Here is a 26,564-nt window from a genome sequence, read left to right as displayed (position 1 = left end):
TGTCCCCTTGATTCGTTTTATAGACTGGAAAGCTTGAAGAGTAAAAAAGAGTAAATTAAGTTCTAAAAGCATGATGAAATCAGAAAGACTTCTATGGGTACTTTTCTATCAGCATTTACTGTTTCTGCTAGCTTAGAGTGCTTGTCATGGATCAACCCTTAACTGGTTGTGACAGCTTGTTTTTAAATTCAGTAAGAAAAACACACCAAACCTTTGTTACTTCCAGCCCTGGATGGATCTCACTTTCCTTCATTCATGCAGATATATCATTTCATTTTTGTCTGCTTGGTCACCGTTCGCAGTCTTCACCGCACAGACGCCACTGCAGCCATCATTAGCAGGGAGCCGGGAACGCTCCACGGCTGCACTGCCACTTTTTATCTGCTTCAAGCATCGCTGTCTCTCAAGGACAGGAGCTGAATACTGAGGTTTTTGAATATGAAAGCCACAGACAGAAATCAGATGGAATGGGGAATATCTGGCACGCTGAAAAATACTCCATCAAGAACTTTTCTTCCACAAACCAAATCAGAAAAAAAGAGAATTAATGCAAGTTTGAGTTATTTCCACTGGTCTGCATGTTTCTGTGGTCCTTCTGTCCATACTAATCACACACAAATACATCCATTCCATTAATCCACATATATATCTATTCAAATCCATACAGTACATATGCAATATGTAACTTGGGTCTCCACAACAAGTCAGTCAAAACAGAGATTCAAAATGCTCAACGTGAAACACATTAACATGAGATAAATGTAAATAAGGATGTCTATACCCCATGACGGGAAGAGTCCATTTAATGTGGAAGAGCGTGTGATTCAGTCCAAATCTCTACAACAGCTACCAAATGCTCTTTAGGCAGAATTGATTCATCGACATTTTCGTTAAGTGGGGAAAATTTTTATATGATTTTCCTCATGTAATGCCTCTCTCTCTATCAACATAACTCTATCTAACGAATTCAAAGATACTGATACAGAACATAATGTCCCTAATTAGAGCTCCAATTCTTTATAACTGCACCCAAATCCACAGACTTCTCCTGCACTTGAAGTCTACATGCTTAGAGTTTTGCTCCTCTCTTTAGGATTCAGCTCTGCTCTCTTCAGACACAATGCTGAAAGAGGATGCCTGGTCTGAAGTCTTACAGTCTCAGTGGAAACTCTCCTGGCGTACCACTTTGTATAAACCTGGCCACTCAACTTGTTCCATCTACCAGCAGCCATTTAAAGAGAGCGACTAGTGTTTTATACAGGTGGCCCAGAGAGAGGAAAATAAAAATCTGTGACCGTTTTGGTTGTTGGTGTCTGACATTATTAGGTCAATGAGTATGATGGATCTGTATGTGTATGTGTTTAGTGTTAGTGAAAAATAAACCTTGCATGGAATGTAGGTTCGGCTATAGCAGTGTTACTCAATCCTGCTCAACCAATGAGCCAAACTGTTGAAAAATACCTTTGCAAGAGCCACAATCTAAGAGGTTAAAAGTGGCAATAAAAGTAAGTTAAAGCTGACAAAACAGGTAAAAAAAGCTGCAAAAAAGGGGCCAAAAATGGGTGAACGGGGGTAAAATAGGCAGAAAATGACAAAAATTGGGTGAAAAGTGACAAAAAATTGGCTTACAGGTGGAAATAATGGTAAAAAGCAGCAAAAACTTGGCAAGAAAGAGTAAAAAGTGAATAAAATTGACAAAAATCAGCAAAAAGGTGGGGGAAATAAGAGACAAGTGACTCAAATTGGCAAAAAGCAGCAAAAAGGTGGGGAAAAATGAGTGAAAAGTGACAAAAATTGGTAAAAAGCAGAAAACGGGTGGGGGAAAATAAGTGAAAAGTGACTAAATTTGGTTAAAAAGTAGCAAAAAAGGTGAGGAAAATGAGTGAAAGTGACTAAAATTGGTAAAAAGCAGAAAATAGGTGGGGGAAAATGAGTGAAAAGTGACAAAAATTGGTAAAAAGCAGCAAAATGTAGGGGAAAGTGAGTGAAAAGTTTCTAGATTTGGCAAAAAGCAGCAAAAAGATGGGGGAAAATGAGTGAAAAGTGACTAAATTTGGTAAAAAGCAGCAAAAAAAGGTGAGGAAAATGAGTGAAAAGTGACAAAATTTGGCAAAAAAGCAGCAAAAAGGTGGGGTAAAATGGATAATTCTTCAACGTGTGGCTCTAGAGCCACACGTTGAGGATCACTGGGCTATAGTGTGTGTTCAAATCACATTTACATTAATGTTTATCTTTTTTTAAACTCTGTCTAAAGACTGTTGACAGAAATGAAGCTGCTGACACAAACTGTCGGCTCTCCCAAGTGAAGAAAGATTCGGGATAGGACTGCAGGTTGGGAACCTCTGCTATAGAGCTTAGCATCACTACTATCATCTTCTGCTACTGGAGAGTTTGAGAGCAGCCTGGCAGCAGGAGTTACATACTGTTTGTCAAAAGTCTGCAGGATTTTTGGGTTAATATTTACAACTGGATTACATTAGTATTTTAATTTCTAAATGCTGCTTCTAAATTAGCCCATTCCTGGTGAAATATATTAATGACACCACAGGTTGCATCCTGTCCTTAGCATTTACTCTGCTCAGTGTGTTTAAAAAGGCATAAATCAGACTGACTTCTAACTTCTTCTTAAGACTACAAAGGTTTAAATCACAGATCAAGGAAGACATGAGGGGAACATATCTGATATGTTTCTGCACATCTATTACACCAGTGGGAGTTGATATTAATCAGGTTTCATCATCCTGCAGCACCAAAGGGAAATAATCTTTCACAGCCAGTCTGAACAGCACCCTACGGCACTTATATTATTATTTCTTTCATAAATCTATCATCTGCCTATGACAGCTAAACACATGTCGTTTTCTGCCAAGTAAAATGTGTTCACTCTTTCATCACTTTTAAAAACTGGGACCAGAAGTGAGAAGAGTTATGTTGTCGGCCAGAATCACCATAGGATTACAGAGTAAAGCCAAAATCATCAGATGTCTGGCAGAGATGGAAAGTACTACCTTGTTATGTGTTTTGAAAAATCAAACCTGTCCAAAATCCTCACCTCCAATCCAAATTTCACCTGCACTCCCAGCAGCAGAAAGACAATATATGTAATAGCTGCATGTTAAAAACTAACCTAAAAGAACCTGCTGTCATAAATAGAGCCCATCTATAACCTATTACTGCACGAGTTTTTACAATATGACAGAGTGAGCTCACGTGTTTTGAAGTAGTACAGTATCAGTGCAGCTGAGCTGGTTTAGCTCCACATGTGAAGGAAATAAAGGTAATGAAGAACCTCCTGCCAGCTGTTTCTAATGTGGGCCAGCACTAGGGATATCTGGGGGGCCTTAGCAACACACTAAAACAGACCGTGAATGCAACACAACAGAAAGAAATTCATCACGCTTAACCGGTGTAGGCCAAGCAACCTGTGGCATCGGAAAAGAAAGGAAAAATATCTGGGGGATGTATCGGTTATATGCACCGTGACCGGGGAGGCATGTGGATGCAGCGCAGGCCGAAACAGAGACTGTGGACAGTACAGTTAAATTCCAGGCAAGCCCTCACAAGGTGGAAAAATGCAAAGACAGACAATAAGGAGGAAAATAAAGAGACAGGCACAATGGATAGACAAAGACTTAAAGAGAGATGGGAGAGAGGACAAAAGTGAAGGTGAGAAAGAGATTCAACATGACACAGAAACACGTGGAGACATAAACAAAGAGGACGACAGAAACAGAGACAGGAATGAGTCAGTCTTCCCTGCTCCTCCTAAGCTTCCAGCCCTGCTCTCAGCTGGGTTACATTCCTGTCCGGTCATGCCGTTTCTCATCTCACCTCTCAGCTTGTGTGGCTCACTGTCCACTGTTAAGGCTCATTTATATTTCCTTAAGATGAAAATTACGACTTCAGGATGAAACCATCACGTCCCATGCACATCCATAACTTGTGGTAGAGACCTACCTCATTAAAATACCACTCAAAAGTCACTGGTAGTTACTCAAATGAAATTAGGAATAGGGCTGTTTATATTAGTCTGTTAGTTTGATGCTAACACTTGCTCTTACCCAAGAGGAAAATTCAGTTGGTATTTGTTACATTTAATTCAGAAAATACAGGAAAAACATGCTTTTACCTTTTCTGGTCATTTATGTGTGTTTTTTTAAACAAGGATAAGAAAAAATCATTTAGAATCATAAATCTAATTTTTCTTAACCCTCTGGTATCTCTACAAATATCTGCCTCATTTTCCTCCTGGTGTGCAAAAAAATGCACGGGGGGTTATTACTGTAAATAAAAAAGTTATAGAAGTTTATCTTTAATTGTTTAATTTTTTCCTTGTTTCATCAACTTGTGCCATTAACAAAAATACCAAATACTCAATAACTGTCATATCTTTTAACCCTTTAATTGCCATGTTTTTAATGTAAACAAACAACATTTTTTGATTAACAAAACACAAATTGATTTTTTTCAAGATAGTAAGTGAAAAACTTCTTTATGGATGATTGCAGCCTGGCATATTTCATTGATTAGTAGCATTAGGGATGTAACGATAAACGGTCTCACTATAAACCCTGGTAAAATTTGAGACGGTGAGTATTACCGTTTCAAATTTTAATTACCGTTAAAACCGTGTTTGATTACCGCACTTTGAAAACTCACGGTGATACTGCTCAATTCCTGGAGAAGCCGCAGCGCTCTGTGGCAGTAATGCAACTTCATGGATGCCAGCTGATGTTAAACACCATAGAAGAAGGAGCAGCGCTCTCTGAGACTCTGGTGTGCATGCACAGTTTGAAAACATGGGGAGAGAGAGAGCGAAAGAGCGAGAGAGCGAAAGAGCAAGAGAGAGAGAGAGAGCGAGAGAGAGAGCGAAAGAGCAGGAGAGAGAGCAAGCTAGAGAGAGAGAGCAAAAGAGAGAGAGAGAGCGCGAGCGAGAGAGAGAGAGAGAGAGCGAGCGAGCGAGAGAGAGAGAGAGCGAGAGAGAGAGACTGTACACAAAGGTACATGAAACAGTGAAAGTGTTCTTTCTGTACCAGTTTTTCTTAGATCTGTAAGACTAGATCTAGTCTTGAGCACTGAATGTAAGGAAAAATATTCTTGGATCTTATCTACAATTTGCACAAAGTGCAGCTACCTCTTATGGCCATAAGGTGCCATCTTTAATACACATTTGTATGTTTGATGTTAATATTTTAATGTTCTGCCAACAAAGTACATTGTGTGTGTTATTTTATTTTATAAAACAAAAAAACTTGGTTAATTGATTTCAGTGTGTGTAAAAGTACTTTTTGCACGTTTCAACAATACCGTGAAAATAATGATAACCGTGATAATTTTGGTCACAATAACCCTTATATGAAATTTTCATATCGTTACATCCCTAAGTAGCATCATTGGTTAAAATGCATTATTAGTTTATTTGTGAGGTCAATTATTGTAAAATACTCACGTTTCTCACCCTTCTGCACAAAAATGCACACCTTTAAATCATGTTATAAAGATCACACATTTTAAAGCTGTTTTACTGTTACTGAATTATATTTTTCTCATTTAAGGTCAGCCCTAATCATAAATGTCAAATACTCATTCATTTTAATTTTTTAACCCTTCAAATGCCATGTTTCATTGATGATGTCACTGCATTTTTAGATGCAAAATACACAAAAAATGATTTTTTTGCAAGTTACTACATGAAAATTAGATAACTTATTTTTGGATTATTGCACAGACACACTCACAGACTCACACACTGATCTACACTTAAACAAAACCTCAGAGAGTTAGTGAGAAGGGGAGCAGAGGGCACTACAACACTGAAATCTAGTGGAAAAAAAAACATGCCTTTCCTGCCCTCGCCCATATATGGTATAAGTGATGTAACAGGGTAAAAAAATGGTCCAGGTGCAAATGTAAAGCCCAAACTCTCAAATGAAGCCCAGAAACCAGAAAATGCATGATTCATGCCTTAATGGCGTAAAGATCAAAAGAAGTGGTTTGAATGGGTTTGAATGGGGACTTTTTACACACCAGGGATATTAACGTTATAAAAAAGATTTACTTTATTTATGTTGGGCTGATTGTTGTGGCTGGGACAGAAATTTGTTCAAAAATGAACAAAAAATACAATACATGATAATATTAACTGTGAAAGAGGACAAAGTTTAAAAAAAAATCAACTAAGTGTGCAATTTTGGCACAAGGGGCAGAAAATTGGGGGTTATATTTTTAGACCATACCGCCCAGGCCTACACACTGTATTTCATTTCTAAGCATTGGCAGCTGAAAAAGTCAGGGTAACCATAAATCATGTCATCTTCCAACATCTGCAAGGGGTCTGCATGGACCATCTGCATGCACTCTTACATTTGTTTTGCTTGGTCGGCAAGTTCTTCAGCCTCTCCTTATATCATGTTAAAAGCAGTTAACATCCCACAGATACAGAATCACCTCCAATCAAAGCAAATGTTAAGCACCAAAAACAGGAGGAGATATACAACATAGCAGTCCTGTTCAAGATCTCTACCAACTGTGAAAATATCAACATCTACTGCCACTATGGATGCAAAACCTGTGGAGCAATACAGAAAAAAAACAGGCTCAAAGATAAAGAATAAAATGAGGATTTCTCTGATATCTCTGACACTTAAAGCCCAGTCAAACCAGTATAAAACTGAAAACCTTTCCTTCTTGTTTCCTTCTCACCACCTTTCTCCCCTCTTGTTCTCACTGTTTATTATTCCTCTCCTGTTCCAATAAGCCTGACCTCTGCAGCCCCTCAGGGGATAGGATCTCTTCTAACATTTCCTCTGGAGCTGCAGAAAGCCCAGTTTAAACACAGACTTTTATTAATGTTTGTTTTAAGAGCCCTTCTGATGATTTGGTCGTCTGCCAGGGTTTAGTCACAGCAATTACAGTAAACCCTCAAACACTGGCTGAGGATGTTGAACTATACAACCATAAGAAACACAGAGTAATACTTTGTGAGATGTGTGGGGTCATGGCTGCAGGCCAGAACTGACTTGATTGCAAGAGTTTACATTAGAGGACAAATTTAAAGATATTCAAGACATTATCTATTTTTCTGTATCTCTTGTAGATGGTGCATTTCAGCAGTTGAACATTTGGCCGCAAAGATGCTGGATATCTATCTTTGGAGTTGATGTAAACCAGTGTTAATCAACCCTGTTCAACCACAGAGCCAAATTGTTGAAAATAAATTTGCAAGAGCCACAGTCTAAGTGGTGAAAGCGGCAATTAAAATAAGTTAAAAGTGGCAAAAATGGTCAAAAAGCAGCAAACACTGGGAGAAAAGTGGCGAAAATGGGTGGGAAGTGAGCAAATAATGAGTTAACAGTGGTGAAAAAACATAGCAAAAAAGAGTGAAAAGTGACTAAAATGGGTAAAAAACAGAAAAAAGGTGGGAAAAATGGGCAAAAAGTGGCATTTAATTGTAAAAGGCAGCTTAAATGGGCGAGAAGTGGCAAAAAAGGCAAAAAATGGCAAAAAGCAGGATGAAAGTGTCAAAAAGAGAGAAAGGTAACAAAAAGAAGTGGCTAAAATGCGCTTAAAGCAGCAAACACTGGGAGAGAAGTGGCCTAAAAGGACAGAAAGTGACAAAAATGGGTGAAAAGTGGCAAAAAAATGAGTTACAGGTGGCAAAAATGGTCCCAAAGTGGCAAAAATGTGGAGAAAAATTAGTGAAAAGTGACTAAAATGAGCAAAAATTAGAAACAAGTTGGGAGAAATGGGAAATTAGTGGCATTTAATTGCAAAAGGCTGCTGAAATGGGCGAAAATGGCAAAAAAGGCAAAAAAAGGTGCAAAAAATTGCAAAAAGCTAGATAAAGGTGTCAAAAATGGGCTAAAAGCAGTAAAATGGAAAGTAAAGTAACAAAAAAGTAAAGTAAAGTAAAGTAGCAAAAAATTGCAAATAAGGGCAATGGAAATATGCAGACAAAAACTAGAGGTTGACAATTAAGTTTCACAATTAAAGCCTACTGTGTAAGTATGGGAAACAAACTGATTAATGTGATTAGCAATGGATAATTTCTGAGTTTAAATTTTCCTTTTCAAGGTTTTCTGGGGGAATAATGTTTCAAATTAAGGCATAAAAGAGCCACAGATTATCACTGAAGAGCCACACGTGGCTCCAGAGCCACACGTTGAGTATCACTGATGTAGACCACAAAATGAAAAAGACTATTTACATCCAAAAGACAGCGCATTCATAATGCTAGCTTTAGCAGCTGTTTAACAAAGTTACATGTGATCTTTTCTGCATTTTAATGTTTCTTTGTAAACCAGCAATCATTCGGCGTAACAGAAATTGGTTTACCTTCTAGCGTGCTGCCCTGTCCTTCCAGTGCGTCACCCAGGCCGGACTGGTATCGAGCACTGACAGAGATGTCGTACTGGGTGCCAGGCTGCAGGTTCTTCAGGACGCTGGTTGTGGTGTTGCCTTTCACAGACAGCTCCTTCCTAGGGCCGCCAGCAGATGGTTTATATGCCACACGGTACTGCAGCACTTTCCCTGGTGCCGGCTCCCAGGACACCTTCATGGAGGACGTGGTCTCGTCAAAAACCCTCAGGTCGTGTGGGGAACCCCTGACTGACAAAGTAAGAAACAAAGTCAGAAAATGGAACCAGTATTGATAAAATAGTCTGTGTAGTTAACACTTCTTTAAAAGGTTTGCTTTCTCTCTGTAGCAGACATGTGGAGACGTGACAAACTAGCTTTGGGGAAAGAACAAAGAAATAAATCAAAGAGGGATAGGGATCATTCATTTTTATTGAAAATACCCTTATTAATAATCCTTACTGATCCGAGTCCTTATTGATACCACTATCCATACTCTATAATTTGGTGGAAGACAAAATGAGGGCAAATATTTAAACTACTAGTCTTAGCTGAGTAGTGCTTGAGTTAAAAAGCTATGATTCAGTCTGTCACATCTTAAATCCCTCAAATAGAAACACATTCTTCATATTCACACTATTTATTGAAGTTTCTCTTCAAAAACTTAATTTTCCCATTTTTATGTGACATTTGAACAAATCATAACATGCAGAATATTGTTGTCTAATTTACTGAGGTTACCTGAATGCATCATATTTTCCATCTTTCAGCTCGTAAAGTTTGCTAATTATCTTAAATTATACCGATTCATCACGGATTTCTACACTGGATTAATTTTGTTAACAAACAGGACTGTCTAAAAGTTCCGGAACACCTTTCAGCATTTTTCCGAGCAGCTGAAGAAAAAACTGTCCTGAAGCAGCTGAAGAGACCGGTATGATGGCATACGACTCGCAGTTACCAGTTGAAGGTACCATATTCTAGTTTAAGGTGATGCACAATATTGATGTGCCATTATGTTCTGCTTAAACGAACTGATGTACTTTTACAACACTTATATCTTCAAATGACATTACGTCAGAGTCTGTCAGACTGTATAGCAGTATTGATAAGCTGAAATGATAGGGTATTTCAAAAACACAGAACCTTTCAATCCCAATCCCTAATTACAATAACCTAGCAAAGCAGATGGATTCACCCATTTCTGTGTTTCTCACTGGGGAATCCATCTTGCAAACCTCCAGTCTGAACCGTTTGGGCCCTGCTAAAAAGTGACAGGACCAATCAGCGACGAGGGGTTGTACTTTCACACACGGTGGAGTCGTGAGGTAAGCAAGCAGCAGCAAGAAGCCAGTAAATTATGGAGGAAGACATTAGCGTGGATGCTGCTAAAGCGCCAGTTTTATCAGAACTCGATGAAATTTCTTCGATAAAAAAGAAGAACAAAGAACAGCAGTGAGTTGTTTTCTTTTCAAAAACGACAAAAGTCGTGTACTGACATGTCTACAGTCGCCATGGTTCATGTTATGCAGTTCACAGGGGTGTAACAGTACAGAAAAATCTCAGTTCAGTACATTTTCAGTACGGTAATTGAAGCAAATAAATAAGATGTAATTTTAATTTTTAAATCAAATTGTATTAAAATAAATAGGCTGAATAAATTACATTTATATTATTAACAATGGTGTAACCTCCTTCCAAAAGTTTTTCAATGATTAAAATATAACTAAATAAATACATTTTTGAGTTACTAGGTTATTTTCATTTATATATTGACATATTTATACCCATTCTTTAAACACCAAAATTTTCCAGCCAACTTAAACGCATCATCATACTACCATGCGTTAGCTTGTTAAGTATGCTAATTAGCATCTTTCCTACTGATTTCAACACGGACTTCAGCACTGGATTACTTTTTTAATCAATGAGACCTACTATAAAGTTTGGGAGAACTTTTCACAGCCCATCTTGGCAGATAAAGAGGTTAGAGCGGTGTGAAATCTAATATCTCTACCTAGGACGCAGCTGCTGAGTCCGTCTCTCCCGCCTTCGAGGCTGACGGTTGAAGGTAAAATTAATTTAATTTACATAGCTAGAGCACCATTGTTAGAATAAAAACGATCTTAAAGAATAAGAAATTTATAACCGGCTGGTAAGACTTTGCTGTTCCTCCTCTTTACAGTGACGTTCGTGTTTGAGTGGAGCTTTTTCAAATGCTTTGATTGGTCTGCTGGACACAGCTGCAGAATAATGTCAGCGCTATTGTTGTCTTTGTCCACTGTTGTATTTTACTGGGAAGCAAGGTGCTTCTAAACAGGTCACTTTTATCTGGGAATATTCAGGCTGTTGCTGTCGTTTGCTTTGGTTGTGTGGTTGTCAGGACAGTGTGACAGTTAGTTGTTTTCTGGTTTTCCTTCTGTGTATGAGCTTGGCTCCACATGTATTCGTTTTCTAGATGGATGTGTGAAACAAATCCATCTGGCAGGTCAGGTTATAATTAGAAGTAACTTTTTGTTTGTGAAAAATGTATTATGTTCACAAAGTTGTTGTTTCATGTACAGGCAGAAACAGTGTGTCCTAAAAGCAAGAGTGGTGGCAACAAAACCAGCTTAACTCGACTGTGTTCTTAGTGTCCAATCAGCCCACTCCCAAAGCACCGAAAACTTAACTTTGTGATCATTAATAGATGGAAAGAAAAAATATCAACATGTGTCTAATCAATCCAGGCAAAATTTAGGACATTCTTTAAACTCCTCCTACAGTATAGCCACATGTCTTTGAGTGGATGAAATGTAGAGCAGAAGTATTCTCTGAGGAGTCCCTGACCAGGACTCAGGACTAGCAGCACAGTTGAAAGCTGTGTTTGTACTGGGTCTGTACCAGGATTTGAATCAGTCTGGGGTACTTTGAATCATTCACACAATTCGTTGAGAATAATTGTTGAATTAGTGCAGTGACTCATTCGCCCTACTTAGCTCCCTGTTAACGCCTACCGTGGACTAAAATCTTTTATTGTGGCATCTGCCTCACTGTGGGATTTTTTCCTACAGAGTGATGAAAATGGCACAATTTTAAGTGAAATAAACTCTGACTGTTTCCAAAAAGGAGTCAGAAAACTTAAAAAGGCAAAGTGATCTCAGCCGTTAATGACTATTTTAAACACTGGCTGCAAACAAAAGCACGATTCATGCTTAACCCCATTTACTCATATTTTTTAGATAAAGTCATAGTATGGTAAACAATCTAATGGAAACAATACTGTTAGCCTCTAATGGAGAATAAAAACATATCTCCATCTGAGAGCCAGCTGGGATTAATCCCTCCTCTTTTCATAAACCGTCAAAAAACAGAGGAAAAATTCACCTCAGATGACAAGCAGCTGGAGGAACCAGGAGGTGAACGGTACACTCAGACACCACCAGAAATGCTGTTACCATGGTCAGCAGGATTATATAAAGTGTTTATGTCCAGAATCTAGGCTCAAGGGTGATAATCTTCAGGAGGTAAATAATGCCTCCTCAACATCCCACACTGAAAATTTCTCAATGGAAATATCCTCATTTAAAAAGTTATCAAAAGATCACAAAGTGTTAGAACAGTGTTACTCAATCCTGCTCAACCAAAGAGCCAAATTGTTGAAAAATACATTTGCAAAAGCCACAATCCAGCACGGTACTGTGATAGGATGCCACCTGTACAACAAGTCCAGTGGTGAAATTTCCTGGCTCCTAAATATTCCAGTCAACTGTCAGTGGTATTATAACAAAGTGGAAGCCATGGGAACAACAGCAACTCAGCCACCAAGTGGTGGGACACGTAAAACGACAGAGCGGGGTCAGCGGATGCTGAGGCACATAGTGTGCAGAGGTGGCCAACTTTCTGCAGAGTCAATGGCTACAGACCTCCAAACTTCATGTGGCCTTCAGATTAGCTCAAGAACAGTGGTAGAGAGCTTCATGGAATGAGTTTCCATGGTAACAGCTGCATCCAAGCCATACATCACCAAGTGCAATGCAAAGCGTCGGATGCAGTGGTCTTAAGCATGTCGTCACTGGACGCTAGAGCAGTGGAGACCCCTTCTCTGGAGTGACCAATCGCGCTTCTCCATCTGGCAGTCTGGTGGACCAGTCTGGGTTTGGCGGTTGCCAGGACAACGGTACTTGTCTGACTGCATTGTGCCAAGTGTAAAGTTTGGTGGAGGGAGGATTATGGTGCGGGGTTGTTTTTCAGGAGCTGGGCTTGGCCCCTTAGTTCCAGTCAAAGGAACTTTGTGGGAACAGTTTGGGGATGTCTCCTTCCTGTTCCAACATGACTGTGCACCAATGCACAAAGCAAGGTCCATACAGACGTGGATGAGAGAGTTTGGTGTGGATCAACTTGACCGGCCTGAACAGAATCCTGACCTCAACCCCATAGAACACCATTGGGATGAAATAGAGTGGAGACTGAGAGCCAGGCCTTCTCGTCCAACATCAGTGTGTGACCTCACAGATAGGCTTCTGGAAGAATGGTCAAAAATTCCCATAAACACACTCCTAAACCTTGTGGAAAGTCTTCCCAGAAGAGTTTAAGCTGTTATAGCAGCAAAAGGTGGACCCACGTCGTATTAAACCCTATGGATTAAGAATGGGATGTCACTTAAGTTCATATGCGTAGTCAAGGCAGGTGAGCGAATACTTTTGGCAATATAGTGTATTTATTGCCTGGTTCAGTCATAGAGACTGATGGAAGAGGACTTGGCTTTATTCATAACCTCAATAACTCTTGAAAAAAGCATATACCATTTCCTCTGACTGCTCTCAGCTCATGTTGGCTGCTTTTTTGTTGGTTTCATGATTATTAATCCACATAGAGCATTCAACTTTTAAAATCTCCCCCCCAAAAAAAACAATCAAGAAACTGTGGTGAATCCATTTTTTCCACTCTTACTACACATGGTCCCCATTCTTCTAGAAAGTCTCCTCAACATTCATTCCTTCTGGTTTATCACCTTTGAGGACATCTTGACCCAGCTGTCACCTTCTTATCCCTGATTTCTGTGCTTCTGTCTGTTTTTCATTCCTTTCCCTGTAAGGTCAAACAGATCTGACGAGCAGCTCGATGGGAGGCAGGTTGTACTAATACCAGAGAGTTTACTTTCCACTGGGGGTCAAATTTTCGTCAACTCCAGGAACTCCCAGGCAATTGGAGTGAAAGCAAACACAGCACTGGTGGATGACGACATAAAAAAAATCATCTGTCAGGATAAAGTCTAAAGTTATTTCCTCTGTGGTCTTTAAATGACGCATATAAAAGAGCACAGCTTGGACCAAGACCTTTTTCATCATCCAGCAGCTTTTTGATTTAAAGTTATAACTGCATTTTTATAGTTTTTGGTGTTCCCTAACATAAAGTCATAATCTGGAGTCTACAGGCACCTGCTGCGGATCAGAAATAGTGAGTCAACAATTACTCAACCAGCTACTCAGATTTCTGGACAGCAGAGCTACACTTCAGAGACCAAAATCTCCTGTGGAGGAAAAGGATTACAACCGATCTGTGCTTCAGTCAGTCACAATCTGTTATCTCTGTGAGACTCTGGCCTTTTTTCTTAATTTATATACCTTTTGTCTCCTGGGAAGTGACACAATTTATGGCCAATTCAAGGTAATGTTTTAACAGAAATGTCCTAATTGGTAAGGAACCAATTATTTTCATCCTATTTTCATTGAGATATATGTGTGACCAGTCAATCAGAACGAATGCTTCTACTCACCAATCAGGCTTCTGCAGACAATAGAAGCTCTATATGTGTGATGTTGTGTAATTTATGGGCTAATTGGATTACCAGCCAATGAATTTTGAGCATATTAGTGTTGTGAATGAATCTGGAATTTTGCTCCTTTGGCTGTCAGCTTGTCTGCTGCTGCAGTTCAGTCATCCAGAGGCAATGCTCTGAGCATTACTAAGTTCAGCACAACACTGTGGCTGCTTGTGGCTCAACAAAAAGGTCCATTCTTCAGCGTTACTCAACCCCGGTCAACCAAAGAGCAAAATTGTTGAAAAATACCTTTGCAAGAACCACAATCTAAGTGGTGAAAAATGGCGAAAATGGGTTAAGAGGATTTAAAATAAGTTAAAGGTGGCAATATGGTCAAAAAGCAACAAAAAAGGGTGAAAAGGGGCAAAATCGGCATCAAATGTCAAATACTGGGTGAAAAGTACGAAAAATGGGGAGAAAAGACAGTAAAAAGGGCAGAAAGTGGCAAAATTTGGGTGTGAAGTGACCAAAAAAATGTATTACAGGTGGCAAAAATGATCAAAAAGTGGTAAAAACATGACAAAAAATGAGTGGAAAGTGACTAAAATAGGCAAATATATGGGGGAAAAAGTGGCATTTAATGGCAACTGATGGCAGCTTAAATGGGTGAAAGGTGGCAAAAATGGGAAAAAATGCAAATAGTACAAAGCAGGATAAAAAAAGTCAAAAACTGAGCAGAAACAAGTGACAAAAGTGGGCTCAAAGCTGTAAAAACTGATTCAAAGAGGCAAAAATTGCAAATAAGGGCAATAGAAATACAAAGACAAATGTAAAAGTTGACAATTAAAACCTACTGTATAAGCATGGGATACAAACTGATTAATGTAAATGGATAATTTCTGAGGTCAAATTTTCGTTTTTAAGGTTTTCTGGGGAATGACATTTTTAATTAAGACATAAAAGTGCCACATGTGGCTCTAGAGCCACACGTTGAGTATCAATGATCTAGTGTCATCTTTGTGTTCAGATTGGATTGGATTATAGTGTGTAGAAGCAGGGATACTTCTGATACGAAATAAATCTTACTGCATGATCTGGGAGCAGACATGTCAAGCACCAAAATCATCAGTCCTTCTGAGGAGTAAGAGTGTAATATGAAGCTTTGATCACCTTCTTTGGTGGTACCGTCTGCCTGCTGAGGAACTCCGGATCCAGAACTGTATTCAGGGCTGACCGTGACCCTGTAGGTGGTTTTAGGCAGAAGCTCCTGTAGCACGATGGTCGTCTCTTCTCCGGCAGTGGCTGTCTCCATCCTCGTCCCTGTGCCGTCAACAGGCTCGTAGGTCAAACGGTAGCGAGTGACGGCTCCTGGGGCTGCCCGCCATGACACTCTGAAGCTGTTTGTGGTCTCTTCTGATACTCTCAGGTTCTGCACGGAGCCAAGCTCTACAACAAAATTGCATGTTTTATGTTACTGTCTCCATTCACCAGTTTAAAGAATACAAAGCAAGTGTGTCGAGTCCTCCATAATTACCTTCTAAAGTGGTTTCATAGCCGGTCACAGGCGAGCTGTCCCCTTTGTCATACTGTGCATAAACATTGACTTCATAGCGTGTGAGAGGGGTGAGGTTGGGGAGGAGGGCAGTGAGCGTGTCTCCTGGCACAGACATGGACACATAATGCCCGTCCGTCTCAGCTGCTGGCTTGAACTGAACCAAAAAAGACTCAACATTGGTGGCGTCCATCTCCCAGGAAGTCCTGAAGCTTCTTGGGCCAACCTCTGAGAAGGACAGTGCCCTTGGTGGAACCAGTCCTGGAAGGAGAGAAAAAGGGAACTTAAGTTAAACGTAAAAAAGAATGTGTGACAGTAGTTTTCTTTTAAACAAGTCTTTGATAAAGAAAGTCTTATGAAATGGGTAATTTCAAAAATTAAACATTTTGCAGTAGCAATCAAACACTGCATCACTGAAATTAAAGTTTACCATGTTTAAAGAAATTCCTTTATTAGTCCCACAAGGGGAAATTTCAAAAGCATACATTAAAGCATGTATTTGAGCAATTATTCAACTTTATTAAGTGCTAGAATAACAAAACACTGTCCAAATTCAAAAGTCTGTTGTCTTCCGTACTCTAGTGCTATAAAGTGCAACATTAATTTAATTTTGTTGTATCAGCAATGTCAGAATCTAAAAAATCATGTAAGAGGGTTTTAGAACAAGTTTCTCCCAAACCAGAGAGATGAAGGGCCACTGACTGTAGAAACATGTAGTTAAACGTAACCTTTAATTCAAAAAAAGAAAGTTAGATTTTTCTTTTTTTAAAAGATTTATTTTTTGGGCCTTTTTCATGCCTTTATTAGATAGAGCAAGGGTGTCAAACTCAAGGTCCTGGGGCCAAATCTGGCCTGTGGTACAGTTATACCCAGCCTGCGAGATCATAAAAGATAAAAATGTGACATATGAAGTCCAAATTATGAGTCAAAAAAGGTCAAAATATGAAATGAAAAGTCAAAATCATAACTTTGAGTTGTAATCTTGACATGCAAAATTGAGCATATGAAATAAAACACAAATTAATTTTTTTCCCCACATTCTTGACTTTTTATGAAATCTTTCTTACTCTTTACTTTTTCAGATTTGCAGCTTCAGCTTGACAAGGATATTTTAAATAATCAAGCTGAAGTTTACATTTTTATACTGTAGGAAATCTGCAGACCCCATACTGGTGGGGCCAGTTAGAATACAAATATGATATGATCTCGCGGGCCGGATATAATCGTTCCATGGGCCGGATTTGGCCCCAGGGCCTTGAGTTCGACACCCCTGGCTTAAAAGATGAAGACTGCAGATTTCCTCCAGTATAAAAATGTAAACTTAACCTTAATAATATCAAATATCCTTAGATCATAAAAGAGTAAAAATAATTACATAAAAAGAAATGTGGGAAATTATATTTAACCATTGACATATCATTTGGACTTGTAGGTAATATTTAGGCTTTTTCAATTTAAAATTTTGACTTTTTATCTCATATTTTGACCTTTTAGGTTTACAATTTTAAATTTCATAAGGTTGACAGTTTGGTGGATCTTGTTAGGCTATCAGGTTAGACCTTAACTCAGAATCCGGCCCCTTCTGTGACTGAGTTTGACACCTCTGAGATAGAGGAAGGACAGTGTAGGGAAGAGAGTTGGGAGAGACGTGGTAAAGGCCCACTGGCCAGATTCGAACCCGGGCCACCCATGTATAGGGAAGCGCCTTAAACCACTCGACCATCTGTGTGCCTGAGCATGTTTGAGTTTGAAGGGGAAAACAGCTATGCAATAGTTGCAAATGAATGAATCCCAAGGTCAGAGGGGTTGACCTATTGGACACTAAATAAAGATGTAGAATCTATAACCAACTGACAGCTCCATCACTCAAACTGCTTCAGGACGATGACTACTGTGAAACTCCCACTGTGGGGGAACTTTGATCAAACATGCTGGATGGAAGCTGTGACTGTGCTGCTCATTCAGGCTTCTGTTCACTTCTCTTATGTTGCCATACAGCCGTTATTATATAAGTATTATGTAATCTGCAACCAAAGCTAGGCTGGCAGACCTGGAAGCTACTTTTTTTGCCAAGGAAATGAGTGATTAATATTTGGCTTTTAGTGGGTGAAGCAGCATTTCAGAGGAACTCCTCCTACTTGTTTAAACCTGACTTCCAGATGTTTGGGTGGTTGGCTAATGGTTTCAAACAAAGAATGCATCTCAGAGTCAAGCTTTGTTTACAGATACGTGACAGACAGCACACCTGACAGTCTGGACAGTCCTGCTGCCATAATAACAGAGTCATATGCTGCTATAAGTAACATGAAGAGGTCCCCTCAACCACTTTGTGACCCAGTTCTAATGCTTCCACATGTAGGAACTCTCTCTGTCCTTGAAAGATCAAACGGTGGACATGTGTTGAACACATTGAGGCAGAGAGAATTTAGTTCAAAAAGACACGCTCGGAGAAGTGAAAAGAAAGTAATTGTGCACATATGGAAGACTGTTGGTACAACTCTGTATTCTCCTCCCCAGTCAGTGGTGATATACTCACATCTGACTGCTGTAATTAACATTAAATGTGTTTTCAATATCAATAAATATCAATATCAACAGACTACAAATGTTTGAAACCACAATGGCTCACTGGAGGTTCTCATTAGTCATGTCATTTAATTATGAACTATCTCATTACTTCAGACTAACTTGTAGATGACAATCAAACATGTTTGATATTTATGATTCTAGGCTTAAATCCTGTAGAGCAGTGGTTCTCAAATGGTGTGGCAAGGCAAACTAGTGTACGTTGAGACAAGTCTAGGTGTGCCTTGGGGATCTGGCTGGACCCCTGAAAAAACCCAGAGAATGGACCCTCCCCAGATGTGATTTATTGCTGAATTTGTGTGTTGGATCAGTAGCATTGGTGCTACTATCCTGGCTAACAGTTACCTCATTTGGCAAGCTATTATTGAGTTGAAATTGGTGTTGAAATTGTCATTATTCATGCTACTTTTAACCAAGGTAACCAATTTTTATACCCATTTTGCCACTAATTTTGTCAACTTAAAACATTTTGCTGCTTTCTTGCAACTTTGCAACTTTTTAAAAATATTTCTGACACATTTTTTTGCTACTTTTTTGGAACTTTTTGCCACAATTAACCCATTTTTGCTGCCTTTTTGACTGTTTTTGCCTGCTTTTGCTATTATTTGGACATTTTTTGCCCATTTTAATCACTTTTTACCATGTTTCAGTAAATGTAACTCTTTTTGGCCACTTTTCTGCCACTTGTGACCTATTTTGTCACCTTTTTGACACTCTCAACCCATTTTTGCCACCTTCTTGCTAATTTTCACTCACTTAGCCTTTGTTTGGCCACTTTTTTTGCCTAAGTTTGCCCTTTTTTAATCACTTTTAAAACATTTTAACCACATTTTTACAACATTTAACCCTTTTGGACACTTGTAACCCATCTGTGTCACCTTTTTGACACTTTCAACATGTTTTACCACTATTAACCCATTTTTTGGCCCCTTATGTCAATTGTTAACCATTTTTGACTTTGTCTTGACACTTTTTATACAATTTTGCCATGTTTTATCGTCACTTTAACCAATATTTGCCACCTTTCAGCCACCCTTTGCCCACTTTTGTCACCCCCAGTTGTCTGGGCCCCAGAATCCTCTCCCCTTTATCCCTCCTGATGGGCCACCTTGACTGTTACATAATTTAAAAAGTCTATTTTGTATTGATATGAATATGGTGTGCCTTGAGATTCTGGCTTAACCTTAGGTGTGCCTTGGGCGAAAAAAGTTTGAAATCCACTGCTGTAGAGTGTGGCCAGTCTAAATAAAGCAATGAGGTTACCGAGACTACATCCAAGACTAAGTCCTGTCCTGCAGAATAATCTTTGAGATATTTGCCATTGTCAACTTGGGATGAAACAAGTCATCCACAGTCCACAATACAGACAATATCTCTCACAGACAGATTGAATTTTCGATGATTCATTCATCATGTGTCTTTATGCTGTGTGTATACATGACACTGCATAATGGTGATGGTTGATGCAAAATAGGTCTTACAACTTCTAATCTCTGGGATCATTTTACCCTGCTCAAAGAGCCAAACTGTTGAAAAATACATTTGCAAAAGCCACAATACATGTGGTGAAAAGTGGCAATTAAAACAAGTTAAAGGTGGTAAAAACGGTCAAAAAGCAGCAAACACTGAGAGAAAACTGGCAAAAATGGGGAAAAGTGACCAAATAATGAGTTAAAAGTGGCAAAAACGTTGCAAAAACAATGGAAAAGTGACTAAAATGGGCAAAAGTCAGTAAAAAGGTGGAAAAATTGGCAAAAAGCGGCATTTAATTGTAAAAGGCAGCTTAAATGGGCAAGAAGTGGCAAAAAGGGGCAAAAATATGGCAAAAAGCAGGATAAAAGTGTCAAAAAGAGGGAGAACAGTGACAAAAAGAAGTGGCAAAAATAGGCTTACAGCAGCAAAAACTGGGAGAAAAGTTACAAAAAAGGGCAGAAAGTGGCAGAAAAATTTGGTTAAAGGTGGCAAAAATGGTCCAAAAGTGGCAAAAATGTGGAAAAAAATGAGTGAAAAGTGACTAAAATGGGCAAAAAATTAGAAAAAAAAAGGAATGGAATTAATAATCGATTAATTGGTCGTTAAGCATTTGGTCGATCACAGGGAATTTAGTCGATCTGATGTTGGCATTTAATAAAGAGACTAAACACATATCTTCTGTCATGACATTGTGAGTGAGACCATGCCTTGTTTATGTTTAAGAGCCCAAGGATTTCGAAGGGTGAAAAAAAATAAATAATTGAGAAACACACTCATTACCTGTTTTTGTTATTATTTTTTGTTTTTGTTTGTTAGGGAAATTATATATATATATATATATATATATATATATATATATATATATGCCCATGTATGTATGTTTTTATACATACATAACGATTAATCAATTAATTGATTGTTAACATTATAGATGATCAGGTTGGCAGGTTTCTTCCAAATGTCCATCCCTACTAGGGAGGCTTATTTGTCTGGTGCAGCACGGTAGCTTCAGAGCTCACACCATTATTTTAACCTTTCAGTCACTAACAGCGAGCAGGTTTGAGAGCCTGGCTTGAGTCTTGAAGAGTTTGGAGGTTTATGCACACAGAGCTTAAATGTAATGTTTGTCATGCTAATCCTTTCAGGTGGAGGAACACATAAATGAAGGTTGTACTGCAAAATAGATCCAAACACAGAGGCTATCTGGGGGAAAAATAAGGTTGTTTTCACACCTGATAGTCCAGGGGACTCGGTCTGTTTGGCAGCATTGTTGCACTTTCTTTTGGTTTAGTTTGCATTCACACTGCTCTTGGTCAAACGGACCAAACCGTCTGAACACCTACAACCTCTGCCCGTTAGGGGCGCTGTCGTCACAAACAAAAGGTGACCAAGAAAAAAATACGGCGCAGACGAAGACAAAAACCGGAAATCTATCTCCTTCTGCCGGTCTTTCTTCCACATCAACAATGAAAAAACACAGAATTTACACTGTTTCTACTTTTGCATTGGGGCGTTATGAGCAGCCAGTGAGGCAGTGAGCTGTCAAGCATGTCATTCTTTACATGAGACAAGTAAATCAGCACAGACTACAGCATGTTGCTATGGCTACATAGACCAACCGAGGTGCCGACATGTATTTGAGTGTATTAAATCACATAAATCCGTGTATCATTGCGCTTCATACCATTTCCTGCCTCTGGTTCACAAGTTGGTCCGCTTTGCTTTCACACCTCAAATGAACCGCACCAGGGTTTGTTTGGAAGCGGCCCTGTTTTCAAGTGGACCAGAGTCCACTTGTTTGGACCGCACTAGAGTTTGTGTGAGCTTTCACACCACTCCAAACAAACCGGACTATCTGGGGAAATGGACCAGAGCTCGTTTAAAGCGGACCAAAAAGCTCTGGTGTGAATGTGCACTAAAATTCTTCACATTTTTTTGATATAGCGGACACTTAAGCCAGCATTGATTATGGCCCATTTTTCCCTGAAAACTGAAAATTACACCAAGCAGCTGTAGCTGTCCATAGCCTGTAAAGCCAGTATGCAGCATGCTCTCCTCAAAGGGGCAACACACACTGAAACCTCTGGAGACTGATGCCATTACTACTGAAAAGTAACTTATACAACCTAACTTCAATAATACCTATCTATCCTTTTTAGCTGCACTGCCCAGGTACAGTGTAATTCTAAAGGAAACACAGTGGGTATTGACTTATAACTGCACCAGAACACACCAATAATTTGATACACATTTTATGACATCTTAATCACACTGCACTCTAAAACAACAGGAGTTGGGCACAGCACAACATCATCAACATAGAGGGTAAAAATTAATATTACTTACTTCTTTTGCGAAGTTCTTGCTCGATTCTCAAGCAGATGGACTGTGTGAGTTCTTTAGAAATCTTCTCAAAAGCATCAAAGTCCTCTACGGTATACACATGGGTCTCCACAGGAGTATTAGCAATGGCCTCCAGCTCAGATCGTACAGCATCCTTAACACCAACAGCAAAAATCTCCACATCGGCTCTTCTCAGTTTGTTGGCCGGATCCTGGAAGGCGTCGGATGATTTCCCATCAGTGATGAGGATGGTGACACGAGGAACATTGGGACGTGCTCCTCTGGCAGCCTGAAAGATCTTATCTCTTACGTAGGTCATGGCCCTGCCAGTGTTGGTGGAACCTCCGCGGTACGGGAAAGTCCTCACAGCCTTGACCACAGCGTTTAGGTCGTGGTGAGTGTCCAGGTAGAACTCAGTGTGGGGATCTCTGCTGTACTGGACCAAGCTTATCTGGACCTTATCCGACCCAATGTCAAAGGAGTTCACGAGCACCTCCAGGAAAGCTCGGACCTTAGCAAAATTAGCCAGACCAATACTGTAGGACCCGTCAACCAGGAGGACGACATCGGCTTGAACATCCACACCGAGGGAGCACTCTAGTTTAGAAAAAGAAAAGGTTTGATTTTAGAAAGAAAAACTACGTACATCATCAGGCGCAAGACCTTCACCTTTTAAGAAATCTCTCAGCAAGTTTTCCATTAAGCCTGTTTTCCATTAAAGTTACAGATTTCAGTGGTTGTCATTATATTAACAGAAACTTTATGTGAACAGTAGCGTTGTTCTGTTTTACTCACCCACTGAGACTTTAACTGGCTGTGTTTTCTGCATGACTGTGACAGGATCGCTGGGCGTCAGGCCCTTCAGAGCGTACAGACTGATCTGGTACTCAGTGTCAGGGGAAAGATCTCTGACCACCACTGAGGTCTGACCGGGGCCCACATAAACTTCCTGACGCTTACTGCCAGTCATCATGGGAATCATCTGCACTTTGTATCCAGAAGCTTCTCCGATAGAGGGGTCCCATGAGACCCGTATGGACTTTGAGGCCACTTCCAGGACTTGGAGGTTAGAGGCTGCTTCGACAACTGGAGAGAAAACAGAGATAGAGGAATTAAGTCTCAGCCGAATCTAATTTTTCTGTAAATGGACACAAATTCCTCTTCAATGAACTATTAGATATGTTTTATTTTGTTTCCACTTGAATATCGGTCTACAGCAGAGATAATCAACCCTGCTCAACCAAAGAGCCAAACTGTTGAAAAATACATTTGCAAGAGCCACAATCTAAGTGGTGAAAAGTGGAAATTAAAATAATTTAAAGGTGGCAAAAGTGGTCAAAAAGCAGCAAACACTGGGAGAAAAGTGGCAAAAAAGGGCAAAATGTGGAAAAAATTGGTGTGGAATGACCAAAAATAAGTCTGAGGTGGGAAAAATTGGCAAAAAGTGGCAAAAAACTGAAAAAAGATGGGAAAAATGGGTAGAAATCTGACAAAAATGGGAAAAAAAAGGCAAAAATCAGAAAAAAGTGGGAAGATTGGCAAAAAGTGGCATTTAATTGTAAAAGGCAGCTTAAATGGTTAAGAAGTTGCAAAAATAGGCAAAAAGGGGCAAACACAGGGAAAAAAGTGGCAAAAAAGGGGAGAAAGTGGCAAAAAAGGGGTGTGAAGTGACCAAAAAACGAGTTACAGGTGGAAAAATTGTCCAAAAGTGGCAAAAATCAGAAAAACGATGAGGCAAATGGGCAAAAAATCAGAAAAATATGTGGAAAAAATGGGCAAAAATTGAAAAATTGGGGAAATGGGGCAAAAATCGGAAAAAAGGTGGCAAAAATCGGCAAAAATCAGAAAAAATTGGTTAAATGGGCAAAAATCTGAAAAAAGGTGGGCAAATGGGCAAAAATCAGAGAAAAAAATGGGGAAAATGGGCAAAAATCAGAAAAAAAGTTGGGAAAAGTGGGCAAAAATCTGAAAAAAGGTGGAAAAATGGACAAAAATTATAAAAAAAAAAAGTTGGGAAAAATGGGCAAATATCAGACAAAAAGGTAGAAAAATGGGCAAAAGTTGCACTTAATTGCAAAAGGCAGCTTAAATGGGTGAGAAGTTGCAAAAATAGGCAAAAAGGGGCAAACACTGGGAGAAAAGTGGTAAAAAAGGCAAGAAAGTTGCAAAAATGGGTGAAATGTGGTTAAAAAAAAAAAAAAAGAGTTATAGGTGGCAAAAATGGTCCAAAGGTGGTAAAATCGGGGCAAAAATATAAGTGAAAAGTGACTAAAATGGGCAAAAAGCATCAGAGAGTGGTAAATTGGGAAATAAGTGGCATTTAACTGCAAAAGGCAGCTTAAATTGGCAAAAAGTGGCAAAAAATGCCAAAAAAAGGGGCAAAAAAATGCAAAAAGCTGGATAAAAGTGGCAAAAATGGGAAGAATGTTTCAAATGAAGACATAAAACAGCCACATGTGGCTCCAGAGCCACACGTTGAGTATTGTGAACAAGTTTTAAGCATGTCTGGGCAAAAAATTGAGACTGCAGTAAGGCACAGATATGTTGAGTAAGCTGCCTAAGGGAACCATCGGGCAGAGAGGAGGATTCACACAACCCCGGTCGTGCTCTGGATGTCCTTGGCAAAATAAGTCCACATATTTAGGGTTTAGAGTATGGGATGGATGTGGCGAGTGAGCCTGGCCCAGGCTACCCTCTGGGTGAGAAGTAAGGTTGCCACAAACCCCTAGTGATGCTGTGCATGTTCAGAGGGCCCGAAATGCGCCAGCAGTCTCTGGGGGTATCACCCGGGGTGAAAAGGCCCAGACAACAGAAATGCCATCAAGCTTGACCTTAGCTGCCAAGCAACACACCGGTATGTAAACATGTGTGGAGCCTGAGTCTGGCTGCCTCCCATCCCCCTTTCCAGCCTGGGTTGTGGCACATCAGGCCTGTGATGCATCCTCAGTGCCCTTCATGCCTCAAACTTAGACACACGACTGTGAATGAAACTGGAGGCAATCTATCAGCCAACCTAAGCTAGCTAGCCACCAGTTTAGGCTTCACTTTAAACTAAAATTCTTTAAAGTGTTATTGATTTATTTATGTTACTGACAAGAAAACCAATAATAACATGCAAAAAGTCATCAAAAAGAGCAAAGTCTGCAATCTGTCCAATTCTTTACACATAATAATTTCAGGTGCAAAACGCAGCACTAAAGTAGAACATCCTACCTTCTTCTCCGCTGACTAGTGAGTTGAGCTGATCGTCAACACCGGCGCACACCTGAACAATTAGCTCTTTCTGCACAGTCTTGATCAAGTCAAAGTTGGCGACACTAAAGATGTGCCTTCTGTGAGGAGTGGAGGCCATTAGCCTCATCTCTTCTGGATCAGCCTGTTGAATACCTAAAAGAAAAACAAAAAAGGATGAACATTGTGCATTTGGTCATTCTGGGTTAAGTAGCAGCAACAGTGAATTAAAAGCAGTCTTAGTAAAGTTGATAGCACAAAAAAAGATTACTGAATTTGATTTAATGGGTGCATAATTCAGCTGGGTTTTAAATAAAAAAGGAATTGAGCAAGTTTTATTGACTTAAAGTGAATAATCTGTTTACCAGTTAGATTATGCACCATTCAAATTCTTCAACATCAAGCCTCGGTTGAAAGTGTGACAGTAGGGGCTATAATTATGAAACTAGTCCCATTTTTAATAATAATAGTAATCCTACGCTTTAAGCACAATAAGTAAAGCTGCAGGCCTCTACAGCAGTGGATTTCAAACTTTTTTCGCCCAAGGCAAACCTAAGGTTAAGCCAAAATCTCAAGGAACACCATATTCATATCAATACAAAATAGACTTTTTAAATCATATAACAGTCAAGGTGGCCCATAAGGGGGATAAAGGGAGAGGATTCTGGGGCCCAGACAACTGGGGGTGACAAAAGTGGGCAAAAGGTGCCTGAAAGGTGGCAAAAATTGGTTAAAGTGACGATAAAACATGGCAAAATTGTATAAAAAGTGCCAAGACAAAGTCAAAAATGGTTAACAATTGACATAAGGGGCCAAAAAATGGGTTGGTGGTAAAACATGTTGAAAGTGTCAAAAAGGTGACACAGATGGGTTACAAGTGTCCAAAAGGGTTAAATGTTGTAAAAATGTGGTTAAAATGTTTTAAAAGTGATTAAAAAATGGGCAAAATTAGGCAAAAAAGTGGCCAAACAAAGGCTAAGTGAGTGAAAATTAGCAAGAAGGTGGCAAAAATGGGTTGAGAGTGTCAAAAAGGTGACAAAATAAGTTACAAGTGGCAGAAAAGTGGCAAAAAAGGGTTAAAGTTGCTAAAACATGGTAAAAAAGTGCTGGAAAAAAATGGCAAAAAATGTCCAAATAATAGCAAAAGTAGGCAAAAACAGTTAAAAAGCCAGCAAAAATGGGTTAAATGGGGCAAAAAGTTCCAAAAAAGTAGCAAAAAAGTGTCAAAAGTATTTTAAAAAGTTGCAAAATTGAAAAAAAGCAGCAAAAATGGGTCAAGTT

The 26,564-nt window shown here is 39.4% G+C and overlaps 1 protein-coding gene across 3 annotated transcripts in view; it reads right to left on the bottom strand.

The window, feature by feature from the left end:
* Positions 1-26,564, bottom strand: part of col12a1b (collagen, type XII, alpha 1b) — a 276,137-nt gene that overhangs the window by 220,141 nt on the left and 29,432 nt on the right. For all 3 annotated transcript variants that reach the window (XM_041805206.1, XM_041805207.1, XM_041805208.1), the window contains exons 8-13: positions 25,266-25,439; positions 22,848-23,138; positions 22,056-22,649; positions 15,633-15,911; positions 15,269-15,544; positions 8,335-8,607 (exon numbers count right to left, since the gene is read on the bottom strand). In XM_041805206.1, the coding sequence (XP_041661140.1) occupies positions 8,335-8,607; positions 15,269-15,544; positions 15,633-15,911; positions 22,056-22,649; positions 22,848-23,138; positions 25,266-25,439 (1,887 nt within the window). The remainder of the gene's footprint in view (positions 1-8,334; positions 8,608-15,268; positions 15,545-15,632; positions 15,912-22,055; positions 22,650-22,847; positions 23,139-25,265; positions 25,440-26,564) is intronic.

This window comes from Cheilinus undulatus, linkage group 14 (genome assembly GCF_018320785.1).
Source record: "Cheilinus undulatus linkage group 14, ASM1832078v1, whole genome shotgun sequence".
NCBI lineage: Eukaryota > Metazoa > Chordata > Actinopteri > Labriformes > Labridae > Cheilinus > Cheilinus undulatus.
Note: the sequence above shows the minus strand (reverse complement) of the source record. Positions and strands in the feature narration are given on the sequence as shown.